General features: G+C 40.2%; 1 protein-coding gene across 1 annotated transcript in view; it reads left to right on the top strand.

Annotated features, from left to right (window-relative positions):
• The window catches only part of LOC130911199 (TLC domain-containing protein 1-like), a 55,351-nt gene that overhangs the window by 28,979 nt on the left and 9,465 nt on the right, over positions 1-16,907 (top strand). The window contains exon 3 of the mRNA XM_057829006.1: positions 4,122-4,204. Within this exon, the coding sequence (XP_057684989.1) occupies positions 4,122-4,204 (83 nt within the window). The remainder of the gene's footprint in view (positions 1-4,121; positions 4,205-16,907) is intronic.

Raw genomic sequence — 16,907 nt, 5'->3', positions numbered from 1 at the left:
AAGCCTGTATGTAAGACACGTTAGCCACGCATCGACAGTGGTCATAATCAATAGAAACCTAGCCCTCCGAAGGGCTAACGTTACGTGAGCGAGTGACAGTAACGTTATATTTATTAGCGATGAGAAGTCTACTGCTTAAAGATGGCGGCTGTTTACTAACGCTGCCTAGATGCGGCCGAGTCAGTCATTTCGCATCTAGTCCTAAATGCATGCGATATCTATGAGACGCATCGGACACTACCTACTACCACACTAGCATCATGCGGGCGTAGTTTTTAGCAACGTCGGCGTAGTTTGTAGCGGCTTTCGGCTGCGGTAAGTTTTTTTTTTTTTTAATTGCTTTTTCCTCTACGCACATGACGTCAGCGCAATGTCCCGCATTAAAATTAGTCCGGGCAAAACGTGATGCTTAGAGCTGGCAAAATTAAACGATTCATCGAAATGAATAAATTACTCGGATCAGTTTTTATACTCGAGTTATTCGAGTTGCTCGAGTATTCGTTTCAGCTCTAGAACCAAGGTTAATCCCCTTCTACCCAATTTTCATTTTTGTTTTGTTTATGTGGTCTTAAAGCAACACTTGGTAACTTTTCAGTTTTGGTCGATTTTTGCGACGCTGGTGGACAAAAGCGGTAGTTTTTAGAAGACTGCGTTTCCCATGAGGACCAGCGCATCAGTGCATCGTGTCTTCCTATGAGGGGCGTAGAAAATAATTGAGAAGCACTGGTATAACTCAATACAGGTTTATTTTGCAGTGATCAGTTAGCCTATTAATTATTTAGGTTCATATTTATGAGAAATATAGCCCTGACCCCCGTTAACCCAATCTGTTTGTTCTTATTAATGTCCCGTCCCCAGCAAAAAGTGTACATGCATGTTATGCTGTAATATCGTCCCTACCAATGTTGAACCAAAACCTACACCCTTGGCAAATGGATTTGATGTCTCGCGCTGTCAATGAGTTAAATGGACATTAGGAATATCTTGTTTCTCTAATCCTATTTTGACAGCGTGACAGTGTGTGTGTGTCTCTCCAGGGACACTGGTGTACCATTGTGGGCAGGTTTGGACAAGTTTATAAGCCACCGAAAAGGTTCATTCCTCGTGTTTGCAAGTACTCTACAGTAGAAGTAGGATTCCAACCATGTGATGGGTGGACAACAACCGGAAAAACCTGAAATTTTGGCGAGTCATTGAAGTTTACTATTGCAGGAGTTTTCAGAGGGAAGTTGGGTTTGGTTTGTAAGAGAATGACAAGCATGTGCTGGGGGATAATGAACTTAATAGAACTAATACTGGAAATTTTTTGTTGGAAATGTTTTTTTTTTTTTTTTAGTCCTTGAGAAAAAAAAAAGTTTTTTTTAAAATTGGGAATATTATGATATGTGTGTAGTAAAATCAGTTTTACTGGAAATTGATTTTTTTTTGTCCTTGAGAAAAATGTTTTTGGTTTTGTTTTGTTTTTTGGTGGGAAAATTATGGTATTTGCGTAATAAAATATCACTACTTACCCTGAAAAATTACATATGTTTTGGGGGGATATGAAATGTTGTTTTTTTTTCTCTCAAAAATTGAAAACAGTATTTATACATTATGAAAAAAAAGGGTTTCCTTTCTTTTCATTTTCATGCAAATGCATTTTGAAAAAAAAACTTCTTGAAAAGGTGATGACAGAAATGACACTTATTAAACAATAAGCTTGTATTAAAAAAAAATCCATAGATTTATTATTACATTCCTCCCTGAAAAAAGACCCCCCCAATGTAACTTTCTACTATTTTGTATAAAATTAAGACGAGTACTCCAGCAATTAATCGAACTCGAGTAATTCGATTAGAAAAAAGCTTTGAATCAAATTTTGCTGCTTTGAGGATTCGTTAAATTAGAGTGGCCTTGTAATGGTTTGTCTTGAAAGTGTTTGCATTTAGCTTTACTGCTTTGAGTGGATACACTGTTCTATAGTGGCAAGACTGAATATGACATCACTCAGCTAACATGGCTGGATCAAGCTGCTCCCTGTTAAGACCAACATAAGGTTGTACATTTTTCTTTGAGCTCGAGCCGGGGGGTTTACCAAAAATTTACCGTTACCAAAATTGTTCACAATGACCGACGTAATTTTGACCATCTCGGGAAATTCGGTATTTCAATGAAACGAAAAACTAGTCTTTTCAGCCCGCTTTGACTATGTGTTGATGCTCATTCCCCTTTAAATACAGCCAGTGTCCTTACGTGTGACGTCACGTGACTATCAGGAAATCAAACAAACAAGCCCATTGCTATCAACTGGTACGCTAACACTAACGCTACAAATGAATGTGATGGAGTCGGATAATAGTGAAAAAGCTACTGGTAGCCAGGCCAAAGGTATTTTGAGTATAGCATTAGTCAATGCACATAGTGTGATGTTTGTGCCAAGAAAGAACTCAACGTAGGTTGTATTTTGGATTCGGGAAGGACAACAAACCATGTATCCCAACATGAGTTTGACGGTCCATTTCATTGACAACAAGTGGGAGCTGTGCACACCAGGTTCTGGATACAGCCTATTTCTTGTATGACCACACGGGTGAAATGACCGCTCAGGCCCTGAAACAAATGCTCTCGACGTGGGACGTGAAGTCGACACCACCGACAGTGGCGCTATCCTTGTCGAAGTGGCTGAATTTTTACTTAATGAGTAGATTGGGCACAGACAACATCTAGCAATCAGTATGTCGCGCTATTTTGTATTTCTGTTCAGCATAAAGTATAATCCAACAGTGCATCTTATAATATGACCGTTTATTGGCCTCTGCTATTTTTCTGTATGTGCTTGTTTTATACTGTGTCATTACTGCCATCATAAAATCTTAAATGTTTTATTGGCATTAGAGTAGAATAGTATTGCTTAATGTGTATGTGTGGTGGTGGTGGTGGGAGTTCGGGTTGTGTGCGTGCATGTATTTCACTATATGCTCTGGGAAAAAAACTTGAAACCTTGAAGTAAACACAAACCATTAACAAGAACTTATCTGATACTCGGTCCTCTGAAAACTCATTTGTGTTACAATGACATTTTTGCACGGTGGCCATAGCAATATTTACAATGTTGCACATTGTTCAAGTCATAAAAGCCGTTATAAATGTTCATACTTGAATGCTTATTGTTTACATGGTATTTTTATATACTTTAATTTAGGCTTAGGCGAATTTATCGTTATCGAGGTAAATCTACTCATTTTACCGTGAAAAGTACTTAAAGCCATATCGCCCAGCTCTAGTTTGAACTAATATGTTTTTTATGCTTTGGTAATTTAGCAGTTAGCCAATTGTTCTTTTGTTGTTCTTCGATACTCAATTATGTTTTATATCGTTTGAGGCTAAGCTCAAGTATTTTGATTTACTATCAAATGCATTTATTGCTCTTTTGTAATGAAAGTGCAATCCTGCATAGTTTGAAGAAACACTTGGGAATTTAATTTTGTATTTAAAATTCAATGCTCTTTTAAAAGTGCAATCTTAGCAAGCCTTTGTTTTACAGTTCCTAAAATTAATTCTGCAACACATTAAATTTTCCTAATCCGATTACTCAATTATTCGAACTTACTAGTTGATAAATTAACCGATTACTTAAATAATCGATAGCTGCAGACGTAATTAAGACACTTCTTTAAACCATTACAATGAATTTCCTTGAAACATTGAGAGATATATTTTCATGAAAATGGAACAATAAGGGGTTCTCTTATGTTTGTCGTTACCTTTTAGCATAATAAACTTGATTTTCCTGCCTGTCCGACTCCTGCTGCAACTGTTTTGGCCCAGTTCATGTTGAGTCTGGATTTTTTCCCCCCCTTCCCTAATCATTCTTTTGTCATTCAATTCAAAGTTGTTGTTTTTTTTTTGTTTTGTTTTTTAATTTACTGCTTTGTCTCAAGTGTCAGAAAAGCCACTTCAAAGTGAAGTAATGTTTAGATTTTTTTATACAAGGAGGAAAACCTGCTTTGGAGGTGTGTCTTTGTTTATTGTCTTCTGACTGGCCGAATCCCTGCAGAAAATCAACTCAAGGAATGATTGAATATGTACAAATAACAGCTAACTCTCCATGAAATGTTACATATTTTCTTCTTACTCTACAGTGCGTTGATATGGCCTGAGACAATTAGCGACATCCACAGGCACCACACGTCGCTGTCCTATCTGCTCGTGTGCATTTCAACAGGTCAGTGAACACATCGCCATTGCGCATATCTGACTCAACACTTACATACAACTCAAATCCTCATATTAAAATTTATACGAGGAATGAAAGTATGTTATAAAGCATTTTATATACAGTGGGGCAAATAAGTATATAGTCAACCACTAATTGTGCAAGTTCTCCCACTTGAAAATATTAGAGAGGCCTGTAATTGTCAACATGGGTAAACCTCAACCATGAGAGACAGAATGTGGGGAAAAAACCCAGAAAATCACATTGTTTGATTTTTAAAGAATTTATTTGCAAATCATGGTGGAAAATAAGTATGTGGTCAACACCAAAAGTTCATCTCAATACTTTGTTATGTACCCTTTGTTGGCAATAACGGAGGCCAAACGTTTTCTGTAACTCTTCACAACCTTTTCACACATTGTTGCTGGTATTTTGGTCCATTCCTCCATGCAGATCTCCTCTAGAGTAGTGATGTTTTGGGGCTGTCGTTGGGCAACACGGACTTTCAACTCCCTCCACAGATTTTGTATGAGGTTGAGATCTGGAGACTGGCTAGGCCAATCCAGGACCTCGAAATGCTTCTTACGAAGCCACTCCTTTGTTTTCCTGGCTGTGTGTTTGGGATCATTGTCATGCGGAAAGACCCAGCCACGTCTCATCTTCAATGCCCTTGCTGATGGAAGGAGATTTTCACTCAGAATCTCTCGATACACGGCCCCATTCATTCTTTCCTTTACACAGATCAGTCATCCTGGTCCCTTTGCAGAAAAACAGCCCCAAAGCATGATGTTTCCACCCCCATGCTTCACAGTGGGTATGGTGCAATTCAGTATTCTTTTTCCTCCAAACACGAGAACATGTATTTCTACCAAAAAGTTCTATTTTGGTTTCATCTGACCATAACACATTCTCCCAGTCCTCTTCTGAATTCTCCAAATGCTCTCTAGCAAACCGCAGACGGGCCTGGATGTATACTTTCTTGAGCAGAGGGACACGTCTGGCAGTGCAGGATTTGAGTCCCTGGCGGCGCATTGTGTTCGTGATAGTAGCCTTTGTTACTGTGGTCCCAGCTCTCTGTAGGTCATTCACTAGGTCCCCCCGAGCGGTTCTGGGATTTTGCTCCCCGTTGTTGTTATCATTTTGACGCCATGGGGTGAGGAGGGATTTGAAAGTCCGTGTTGCCCAACAAAAGCCCCAAAACATCACTGCTCTAGAGGAGATCTGCATGGAGGAATGGGCCAAAATACCAGCAACTGTGTGTGAAAAGCTTGTGAAGAGTTACAGAAAACGTTTGGCCTCCGTTATTGCCAACAAAGGGTACATAACAAAGTATTGAGATGAACTTTTGGTATTGACCAGATACTTATTTTCCACCGTGATTTGCAAATAAATTCTTTAAAAATCAAACAATGTGATTTTCTGTTTTTTTTCCCCACATTCTGTCTCTCATGGTTGAGGTCTACCCATGTTGACAATTACAGGCCTCTCTCATATTTTCAAGTGGGAGAACTTGCACAATTTGTGGTTGACTAAATACTTATTTGCCCCACTGTACCTGGTCCACAGGTGAGTAGTTTAACAGCAGTACGACCTAAATAGTAATGCTTTAACGTGGATGGAGCACATAGAAAATCTTCTCTTGAGCATGTTTGCCTATGCATAAAATTTACCACATTGATGGTGAATATCCCTGTTATGTGACAAATCATCTGTTATGAAGTGACTAAGATATTAAGCCACATTGCAAACCAAGAGTGTAGGTTTGGTCTCGACATTGGTAGAGACGATATAACCGCATAACCTGCATGTACACTTTTTGCTGGGGACGGGACATTATTAAGACCAAACAGATTGGATGAACGGGGCAAAGGGCCACATTTCTCATGAATATGAACCTAATTATTTGATAGGCTAAATAATCAATGCAAAATTAATCCGTATCGACTGATAATAACTTTTGCATTGGTTCAGGTAATACACTGTTCGATTCAAACCTTTGTTTTCAAAAACTTTTTAATAGCAATCATAAACATAATGTAAATAATTCACTTAATAATGGTAGGGTGACTTCTATGACATATGGGAATACAATCTTAATTCCCTATATAACTGAACCAGGGGTCGCGTTAACCGAATATTTTCCGTCGTTGACCGATTTTTTAAAACGGTGATGGAAAAAACTGAAGTCCATCTGTCATTTTGACCGGTTGCAATTCACACCCCAGACCACAGGGTGGCGAGTGAGCTTATTAATTAGCTATTGTCTCTCTTGATGCATGACGTCGTTGGCCTTATTCTGAAAAATGTCAAGGCAACTGAGTGTCCGAAGTTTCTTCAAAAAGCCCCAAAACGACGATGGTGTTGATAAAAGAGGTGAAAAAACAGGGACTGCACAAGTGGGCACGCAATTCAAGTCCATGCGCACCAGGAGGAAAGTGTGAGACTACGTTCAGGCCACAGCAGGTGAACTGTTAATTTCATTGTTCCATATGCTACATATGGTAGGCTACCTAACTACTGGGGCCGCAGTCAGCTGTTTTTGTCACTGCGGAGAAAAAGTTACATATTCATCTGCTTGATGTGTGATGGCACGGTGTGGATTCTCTGTTAAGCTTGTTCGGACAGAATATTAATTTAAAATGAATGAAAACTAAATACTATTGAATATGTTGAAGCGGTATGCAATGTTAAGAGTCTTGTTAGCTGTAGGCGCACTATCCTAGACCCCTCACTATCCACTCGCGGGGCCTGCGCTTGTCAGTGACGTTCCTTATTTTCGCTATATGATTATACAACTTTAACATTTGTTAACAATACGCTCTGTGTGTAGTATCATCCATCGCTTTTCCTTTTTAAATGGGCACTTATAAGCGAACGCAAGAAGTAACAACGGGAACATTTTTAAACGGGCATTTCACGGGAGAGCATTTCAACTCTTCGGCCAATCATATAGCGAGAGCGAGTGGATAGTGAGGGGACCGCGCGCGGCTCTTAAGTGTCTCTGTCACGTGACTGTCGTAGCCGGTAAGGCGCTCGGCCAAATGGACACACAAGTACTGAAGGTGAATTATGCCAAACAAAGGGTCACCACAATGTCATTATCATCATTTTAAAATTTTAATTGACGGGTAAAAATAGATTATGACCGGATTTTTATGACCCTGTCAGTCAAAATGACAGAAAACGAAAAAGTCTAGCGCAACCTCTGAACTGAACTCATATAATGAAAATAAGGTTGCTTAAAGTGTGTAAAAAAGTCTTAAATAGCATTATTATGTGAATTACAATCATATTTTGAGACGATTCGACTATATACAACAATTTGGCAAAGCGCAGCTGACGAGAAATAGGTCTTTTAATCTGCGGTTTAGCCACACTGACCATTATAGGGCTCTAGCGACCCCAACAGGTGTATGAAGTCAGGGGGAATTAGGAATAGACCCTACCCACGTGACGTCACAACTCCTTCCTCCTGACTGGTGCCGCCCAATTGTCCGTCAACACATCATGTTTACCTGTTACGGCTACGTACATTCCTCCTATTTACGACGTGTTTTTCTGCTCGTTAACATTAATAATCAAAATGGTGAAGGCGTGTGTGGCGGTCGGTTGCAATAACAGAGAAGATAGACGGAGAAGACGGAGAGACTTGAAGTTCTACCGGATTCCGAGAGACCCGGAGAGAAGAGAGCGAGATGGGCTGCTGCAATTCGACGAGAAAACTGGGCTCCAAACGATTACCACAGATTATGTAGTAGTCATTTTATATCTGGTAAGATGCATTTAATATATATTTAGAGGGTTTTGGGCTGACAACCACAATTAAGATCATTGCTAGGCTAATCGCCGAGAACATACACGTATGTATGTAGTGAGAGTGCTATCGCTAAACCATATAAACATTAAAAGCCCTAACTCCATTGACAAACGACATGAAATACATTAGACTTGACAGTGGATGTTAGCAATAACAAAAGATTTTGAGTTGAAAATTTCGTAACTCACCTTTCCAAGCACAAGATAGATTCCTGCCGAATTTTCGTGGACGAGGACCCGTTTCACCCAACCAGCAACGAAGTATTTATAAGCCTCCAAGCTCTTAAAGTTTTTCAAACTTTCGTTAGAATAGGCTGATTTTGTGTGGACAAGATAGTTGTACATATCAGGGTAGCTAGCAGATGTCAGGCAAATACGGCGGAGACAGCGGGTCGAAAAACATCGATTTAGGCATCAAATATGGATCTGGCGAATGGATAAACTGAAGCTTTTCCACATAACGCCTTTTATGCAACGCATCAAGTGAGTTTACGGCATCCGAAAGCACCGGGTCTTCCATGAAATGCATTATAAATTGCTCGATCAATTGAGACCATTGATAATACAGACACAAAATGACGGACAAGGGGGCGGAACCATACAGCGAGCACGTGATTTTGTGACGTCGGTGGGTAGGGTCTATAGGGGGAAGTCAGGGAAGTTGAGAGGGAATTATTCATAACGAGGAAAATACGACGAAGAGGGCTGCAAAATGTCATTGTCTTAGTCTTTCTACTCCAATATTTTTAAAGGATATTCTTTTTATGGAAGTATTTTTCCCAATTGTTAAACAAATGGTATGGTCATGACAAATGACAATTTTGGGCTAAATGGAATATGAAATGGTAAAAATGCATTTATCCAGTACGACATGGCAAAATTACTCCATAATGGTCAAAACTGTCGACTTCACCTTTACTGTCCCACCTCCCGAACGATATTTTATGCCATGTCGGGCTTTTTTCGTTTTACTTCCCCGGCTTTGGATAATGTAAACAAACCTAGAGGCGTGACAGCTAGCCGACATGCTAACCCGAGCCGAGTGACGTCTCAAAGTCTTATTTTCTTGCCTGGTGCACCAGACTCACCGCTGTTCCAGCTATTGAGTCTGGCCACCATTCAGCGGATACAATTTCCAGGGCGGAGCAAGCCACAGCAAACAGACAGCAGAGTGGACCAATCAGCGACAGGCAGACGTGACGTTAGTAAAACGACGAGGGCAGGACGAGGGACTTGCGCGCGGAAGTAAACATACGAGGAGAGCGGAGTTTATTCAACATGGCTAGCGCGAGACAGACTTTTGTCAGTGACTCTTGTCGATGTGTTTTTGGTCATTTAAAACTGATTTTACCGTGGATTGGAACATATTCTCGGCTCTCCTGTTCACCATCTGTGTTGTTGTGGAGACGACTTCCGACGCACAAGAGTGACGTTGCTCGTTAAGAACACGTCACACAAATGAACGAATCTGATTTGTCGATTGATTTTGTACCTGCTCGAGAGGCCGTTAATGGGCTGGTTCCCAGACTTTTCTCTCAGTGTTTGAAAAATACAGGGAGAACAGCCTGGCCGTGCCAGGCAATTATTTTCGCTTTTCGAAGGGAAAAATCACTTAAAACTAGCACGGAATATGTAACACTGCGGCGGGGTTGTCGATTGTCTTCGCCAATCGGCAACCCACCCGACGGAGAGCAAGTTACAGTTCGTTCCCCTGCTACTACAGACAGGAGAGCTCGCCGGGGAAGCGGCTGGACAATAACCGCCGGACAAACCGGCCGACGTCGGAGGAACGCGTAGCTGCCACATGGTCAACACGAATATAATGAAAAATAATGCTTTACTACACGGCGACGACGTAAATAAAAGAGCGGCGTGCAGTTGTTGTGCAGTTAACATGACAGACAGAATGTGTCTTAGGAGATCTTTTCTACATGCCCATCCATGATGAAACGTAAGTAAATAGTCCTTTATTTAAAGAAAGTTTGTGGTGTTTACTTTGTAATCGCTGTATTCGAGGCCATTTTTAACACAAAGTTGCAATTTCTGATGGGGTTGAATATTTGACAGAACACCGGGCACATTCAGAGGGCAATAAGCCGAGTATAGTGCTCTCCCGGCGGGGGGATGTGCGACTCGGTCGTCGGGCGAGTGGACAAAGCATGTCAGCCACAAAATGCAAGCCACCTACGTGTTAAAATTATCCCAGTATTTGACATAATACAAAACACGATGTTTACTCACTTCTTCGTAAGTCCAATGGTCCCACAGTAGAAGGGCCAATATCCACCTGTAAATGGTAAGGGTGTAAAGGTACATGTATTCGTATTGAACTGTTTCGGTACTTGGTGCTCGGTTCGGAACGGAGGCGTACCGAACGAGTTTCTGACGTAATGTAACCCTTACTTTTTGGGGCTGTGAGTCGATCGGGTTACAGTTTCTTTGTGTAGATTATATTTACTCCGTCTTCTCTACTATAATGAGGTCCAACACGGTAGGACTGTAAGAAACATCAACGGCGCGACAACGTGGCCGCCGCGAGAACGCAGTGAAACGCAGTCGTTAAAGTCAGTCAGCCAATGCACACCAGTCGCAGTGCGGCCGCGTACTGGACGCGTCCCAGAAGTGGCTCAACGCGATGCACGCGAACAGAACGGCAGAGTTTATTATTTGACGTGAGACGCGGCCCTCCTGCGTCGATGCTAGTAGCTAGCAGACCGGGAAGACCGGAAGTCACTCGTGTAAAAATACGGTGGATCCGGTTGATTTTCAAACTAATATGCAATTGTAACCCACTTTTTGAGTCCATCAGATCTCTTGAGTGGTACAGTTGACTTGTCTTTGTTGATTTAGAGTTGTCTTCTCTACTATAATAATAACCAACACGGCCCCGTGTTCAATACAAAACCCTTCTACCACAACAAAACAAGTAGGAACTAATATTCACATAGGAACTAAAGTCTACACTATAAAATATACAATATAAATTAATTCTACTTCACATTTTTAAAATACAAACACATCATAAAATAAATAATAGCCCATTTAAATAAAATACATTGAAATGAGCTAAAACACCTGTAATTAAATAATAAGAATATCACACAGATCCTGCTTACACAATTATTTTTTTTAATTTCTGTGTGGGGCTTTAACTTGAGAAAATCCACCAATGAAGCTGTTGAAAACCGTTCATAAGAGAAAAAAAATCATTGAGGTATTTCATTTGTAAAATACATGTTAAAATCTTTGTCATTGGGATTGCTTTTCTCTTTAGCACAGGACTTCTTTTTTCTTCTTTCTTTCAGAAAGAAAGCTGACCAATGCGCAGGGTCTGAAAGGCAAATTGTTGTTGGATTATCATTAAATACCCGCTACTTTTTGAACAGAATTCTTGCATTGTATAGGCTAATGTTCCTATTGTTGAAAGCACAAAGGTGTGTAATAAACAATTAGCACATTTATATTTTGCATTGTGTTTTCTTACTGTACCGAAAATGAACCGAACCGTGACCTCAAAACCGAGGTACGTACCCAAACGAGATTTTTGTGTAGCGTTACACCCCTAGTAAATGGGAACCTTTTGAAACCCCAAAAAGGCTCACACGCCTCTCCCTGGTGCAGCAAAAAAATTTCTGCAGCCGTTTGGCTGGCGTGATGCGAAAAATATACGAATGAATCCGCAAAATCAGCTGACTCCTTAGTCCTTCTCATACAACAGTACGGCTTGATAGTGGAGAGGACTCTTTCTACCGTAAACGTTACAGCGCCCTCTTTCTCAACTCGAGACTGGAGCCGGAAGTCATTTCACTCATTTTCATGGGATTAAAAAAACTAAATAAATATAGCGATCGCTTTCACACTAGGAGTGGGAACCTATCTGAACCTAACCTCAAGATGCGATTTGCGATACAAAGCTCACGATAACGATGATCTGACGATATGGCGATACAACGATTATCTATACATTGGTCAGGAAATCATTCTAGGATATTCTACAAACAACTATTAAAAAGATAAACAAGCTTCTGCTGTGAATTGGAATGAGTTTATCACTTGTAGACGTCCAATCCATTTGAACTGGGAGGGTGGCAGCGAATGAACGAATCCTGAAAAGTTGGTAGTGTTATGTCCCTACCGTCCCTATGCAAACCTACGACCTTGTTGCAAACATTCAGAGCATTTTTTCACTCTGAAATGTGTTGCATTTTCCCCAAGATACCCTAAAATCAAGGAATTTAACCCTTTAACACCGAACGTGTCGGCAGCGATGCATTTATGCATATCGTCTTTGAAGCTTTGTCCCTCTATAATTACGTTGCCCACGTGCCGCTGTTTGGTCTCATTTGAAAGTGCGGAAGTTGATGTCCACATCAGTTTTTATTTGAAGTCAATCGACAAAGTAAAACGGGAGATAATGTCATTTGAGTTTTATAGTTTTATTGAACTCATAAATATGCATTAAAACGCTGTATGGACCATGAATCTATCTCCATATTTCCATCATTTCCTGTCTTTTTTCAAAAGACTACATATCCCAAGAGCCGTTGTGATGTCAAGAAGGACGAAACGAATGTGAACATTTTTAATAAATGTCCGAGCGAGGTGCTAACTAAGGAAAGGGAGGCATGCGAAGCAAGCAACGGCCGGTTGGATTGAGCGAGCGACTTTGAAACGTGCAGAATGACTCTAAACTAAATTTAGCGCAAGCTAATGCATTATTTCATTAAGGAACAAGATGAGCCATATTTGTCGTTGTTTTCTTCGGATGAGTCGGCATCTTGGCGAGTAGAAGTGACAGCAGCGCGCAAACGGCGACGTTGTGTGTGATGCAGCTCCGTGACCTGTTCAAGAAGCTTTATTGAGTGCGCAAAAAAAAAAAAAACTTTATTGGGTCGCATGCCTGAAAAATTTGAATTGAACTGAACTACTTGTCAATGTTTTTGAAAATACTTTTTTTCAATGTTATATATTTTTTTTCTTCTTCTAAAATCTTTTCAATTTTTGTATAGATGTGTGTTTAAGATTGATTGCATGTACGTATATATTTTTGATAAGGTGATGGGTACAATACCTAACTTCACAAAGAGATATCCTCCAAACCATTTTTGTGTTAGATGATATATATAATTTTTTTTCTCACTATTTTGCACTGTATATAACCTGTTTTGACCGTAGTGTGTGTAAAGAACAAAAAACGCCTACTACCATACCTGCTGTTTGTGTTGAATTGTCAAACATAAAACTATTCAATCTTATTTTTTTCTATTGAATGTTTATCCTAACAAGTTGAATAAACATTATCAAGCTTCAAAACGGTTGGTCGAGCATGTTTGGTTGTCAATGGGACATCAACATTACAAATTTTGAAAAAAAGATTATTTTAATTATAAGGATTTTTTTTGTCTTTTTGGGTCCAAAATGTGGATTATAATTGGTCAGTGAAGAAAACAACAGTTTGGACATGAAGTTCAAGGTGTCCTGAAAAAAAGGGACCCAATTTGGCCATTGTGAACATTTTTTTCTTTGAAATATAAAGGCAACATCAAATGCATGCAAATTCGGCCAAAATAGGCTTAGGTGTTAAAGGGTTAAACTCTTTTATTTCGGGCTGTGTACCCAACACTTTTCCAGGTGCCACCAAACAAAAGCCGAGGCCCCGCCTCCTCACCTGTTTGTCAAGCACAAATAACATAATGGTGACTCAAATCATCGCAACAACGCAGCAATAATCCCTGCCGGGAGTTGCCTCGGTGCGTTTGTTTGTAACCGTCAAGTGCAAATCTGTGGAGGTTTGGCCATGACAACACTTGGTTGTGTTGTTGTTGAAGGCACACACAGTGACTGACACAGTCCTCGTGTGTGTGTTAGCCACAGCGTGCCACTCATTCCCAGGCACAATAGGACTCTCAGTCAGCCCAAAGAGGCAAACAAGTGCTTCGATACAAGAATTGAAGCAGAATGAAAGTATTATAGTCACGCCTGTTAAAGTCATGTGTTTATAAACCATACTGAAATTTAAGTTGATGGTGCATACTACTTGCTTCGTTAATGCACTGCATGGAAATAATTAATTAATGATGGTGTTGGGAATAATGCGTAACGGCGTTATTTTTTCAGTAACAGGGTAATCTAACTAATAATTTTTTCCGCCGCTACAACGCCGTTACCGTTACTGACGACCAAAAGCGGTGCGTTACTTACTCTGAATAAATTGAAGAAACTACCAGCCGTTGCAAGTCTACTCTGCTCTGTTTATTTGTCATCCAAGACTTGGGGTGCGTTCAGGTCCGAGAACAGCGCACGTACTTCTGACTCCAAGCTGTTTGTCCCTGCTCATTCAATTAGACAATGCTTTCCAAAGCTTGCTAACGTTTCTGTGTTTGCTACACCTGAATGCTAGCCTCGTTCCCATCCCACACTGTCAGCCAGCAAGAATGCTGCTTCCATCTTGAGGACTGCAGACTAGTGCTGCAACGATTAATCGATTAACTCGAGTATTCGATTAGAAAAAAATATTCGAATTAAATTTTGTTGCTTCGAGTATTCGTTTAATCAAAGTGGCCTTGTAATGGTTTATTTTGAAAGTGTTTACATTTAGTTTATTGATTAGGGTGGATACATTGCCCTCTGGTCTGCCTCATTTTACATGGCTGAATCCAACTGCTCCAAGTTAAGACCAACATAAGCTAAGTTTTTGTCTGGGCTAATGTTTTTTAATGCATTCGTAATTTAGTTTATATGTGTATTTAGCCTTTTTCTGTGGGAATATGAGTCTGAACCATTTTTTAAGAGCATTGGGGAAAAAAGTTAGCATTTTATAGCATTTAAGCTAGCGGACTTTTGCTATGTAAGTTAGCCAATTGTTCTTTTGTTTTACATAGGTCCTCATTTATTTATGTTTATCACCGTTTGAGGCTCAGCGCAGGTATTTTAAATTTTCATGTTCCTTATCCGATTACTCGAATATTCGAACTAACTAGTTCATCGATTAATCGACTACTAAAATAATCGATAGCTGCAGCCCTACTGCAGACGCTTTGAAGGTGACGGGAGGAGTAGGGGGACGAGGCTACCTGAATGCACCCCCTGGATAGATGCGATGGAAGTGATTGTGATTGGCTGAGGGTTAGAGTCATGTGTCGTGGTAAGCCAATCCGAGCCGGTGTTTTCACACACAAACCGGAACAGCGCGTGCGGCAAACACGCACACGCAAAACAGATGCAGAGGGATATGATGGCAGAGCATTCAGAGGAAAATTTGTCCTTTACGAGGTGGAGATGTAAACACTGTTTCAAGTTGGTCGAAAATTAAAGGAAAGAATGCATGTAAAGTGTAATTTATGTCCCGGGGCAAAGCTTTTGTCGACATCTGTGGTAAGCAATTCAAATCTGCTGAAGCACCTAACAACTACACACGCTACCACAAAGCTAGTGGCGAAAAATCTTACTGTTTATTTTTGTTGCACTTCAAGTGTAGGTTAAATCTGTTGCTGGTGAGGTGCAATAAATATTACAAGGGTGTATAGCACAACTACCTGGCTGTTCTTCTCTATTCAACTGACTCGAAATCTGCTCAGAAAATTTCAAATTGTTTGACATACGACAACTTTTTAAAGTAACGGAAATAGTTACTTTGCCTGGTAACTAGTTACTTTTACTATAGAGTAATTCTGTTACTAACTCGGTTACTTTTTGGAAGAAGTAGTGAGTAATTGTAACTAATTAGTTTTTTTAAAGTAACGTGCCCAACGCTGATGATGGCGGAATGTTGTGAAATTTGCAGTTGTATTTCAAGAAACGTAAAAAAAAAAAACAGCAACAACCAAGCCATGGTTCATCTTTAAAAAAAAAAAAAAAATTCTGCCCTGATACCTCAGAAGGAAAAAGGAAAATACAAAAGTAGAGAGTCAGTAGGGACAAAAAAAGGAAAACTCCCAGAAAATTTCTCTGACACAATTTCTTGCAATGAGACACAATTTCAAATGTAAGTCCTATCAGAAGAAATTTAATTGTTTTTTAAGACTCTTTCTCGAAATAAGAAAATTTAAGACATTGAAAGACAACAGAGTATACACTGCTGGCCAAAAGTATTGGCACCCCTACAGTTCTGTCAGATCATGCTCAATTTCTCCAAGAAATGATTGCAATTATAAATGCTTTGGTAGAAATATCTTCATTTATTTTGCTTGCAGTGAAAAGACAACAAAAGAGAATGGGGGAAAAAATTAAGTCATTATCACTTTACACAAAACTCCAAAAAAGGGCTGGACAAAAGTATTGGCGGCCTCAGCCCAATACTTGGTAGCACAACTTTTAGACAAAATAACTGCGAACAACCACTTCCGGTATCCATCAATGAGTTTCTTACAATGATCTGCTGGAATTTTAGACCATTCTTCTTTGGCCAACTGCTCCAGGTCTCTGAGATTTGAAGGGTGCCTTCTCAAAACTGCCATTTTCGGATCTCTCCCAAGGTGTTCTATGGGATTCAGGTCTGGACTCATTGCTGGCCACTTTAGAAGTCTCCAGTGCTTTCGCTCAAAGCATGTTCGAGTGCTTTTTGAACTGTGATTTTTGGTCATTGTCCTGCTGGAAGTCCCATGCCCTCTGAGGGAGACCCAGCTTTCTGACAATGGGCCCTACATTATGCTGCAAAATTTGTTGGTTGTCTTCAGACTTCTTAATCCCATGCACACGGCCAAGCAGTCCAATGCCAGAGGCAGCAGAGCAACCCCAAAACATCAGGGATGCTCCGCCATGTTTGACTGTGGGGACCGTGTTCTATTCTTTGAAGGCCTCGTTTTTTTTCTGGTGAACTCTATGTTGATGCCTTTTCCCAAAAAGCTCTCATCTGACCAGAGAACAGTCTTCCAAAACGTTTTCGGCTTTCTTAGGT

The sequence above is a fragment of the Corythoichthys intestinalis genome, unplaced genomic scaffold, assembly GCF_030265065.1.
Source record: "Corythoichthys intestinalis isolate RoL2023-P3 unplaced genomic scaffold, ASM3026506v1 HiC_scaffold_23, whole genome shotgun sequence".
In the NCBI taxonomy this organism is placed as follows: domain Eukaryota; kingdom Metazoa; phylum Chordata; class Actinopteri; order Syngnathiformes; family Syngnathidae; genus Corythoichthys; species Corythoichthys intestinalis.
Note: the sequence above shows the minus strand (reverse complement) of the source record. Positions and strands in the feature narration are given on the sequence as shown.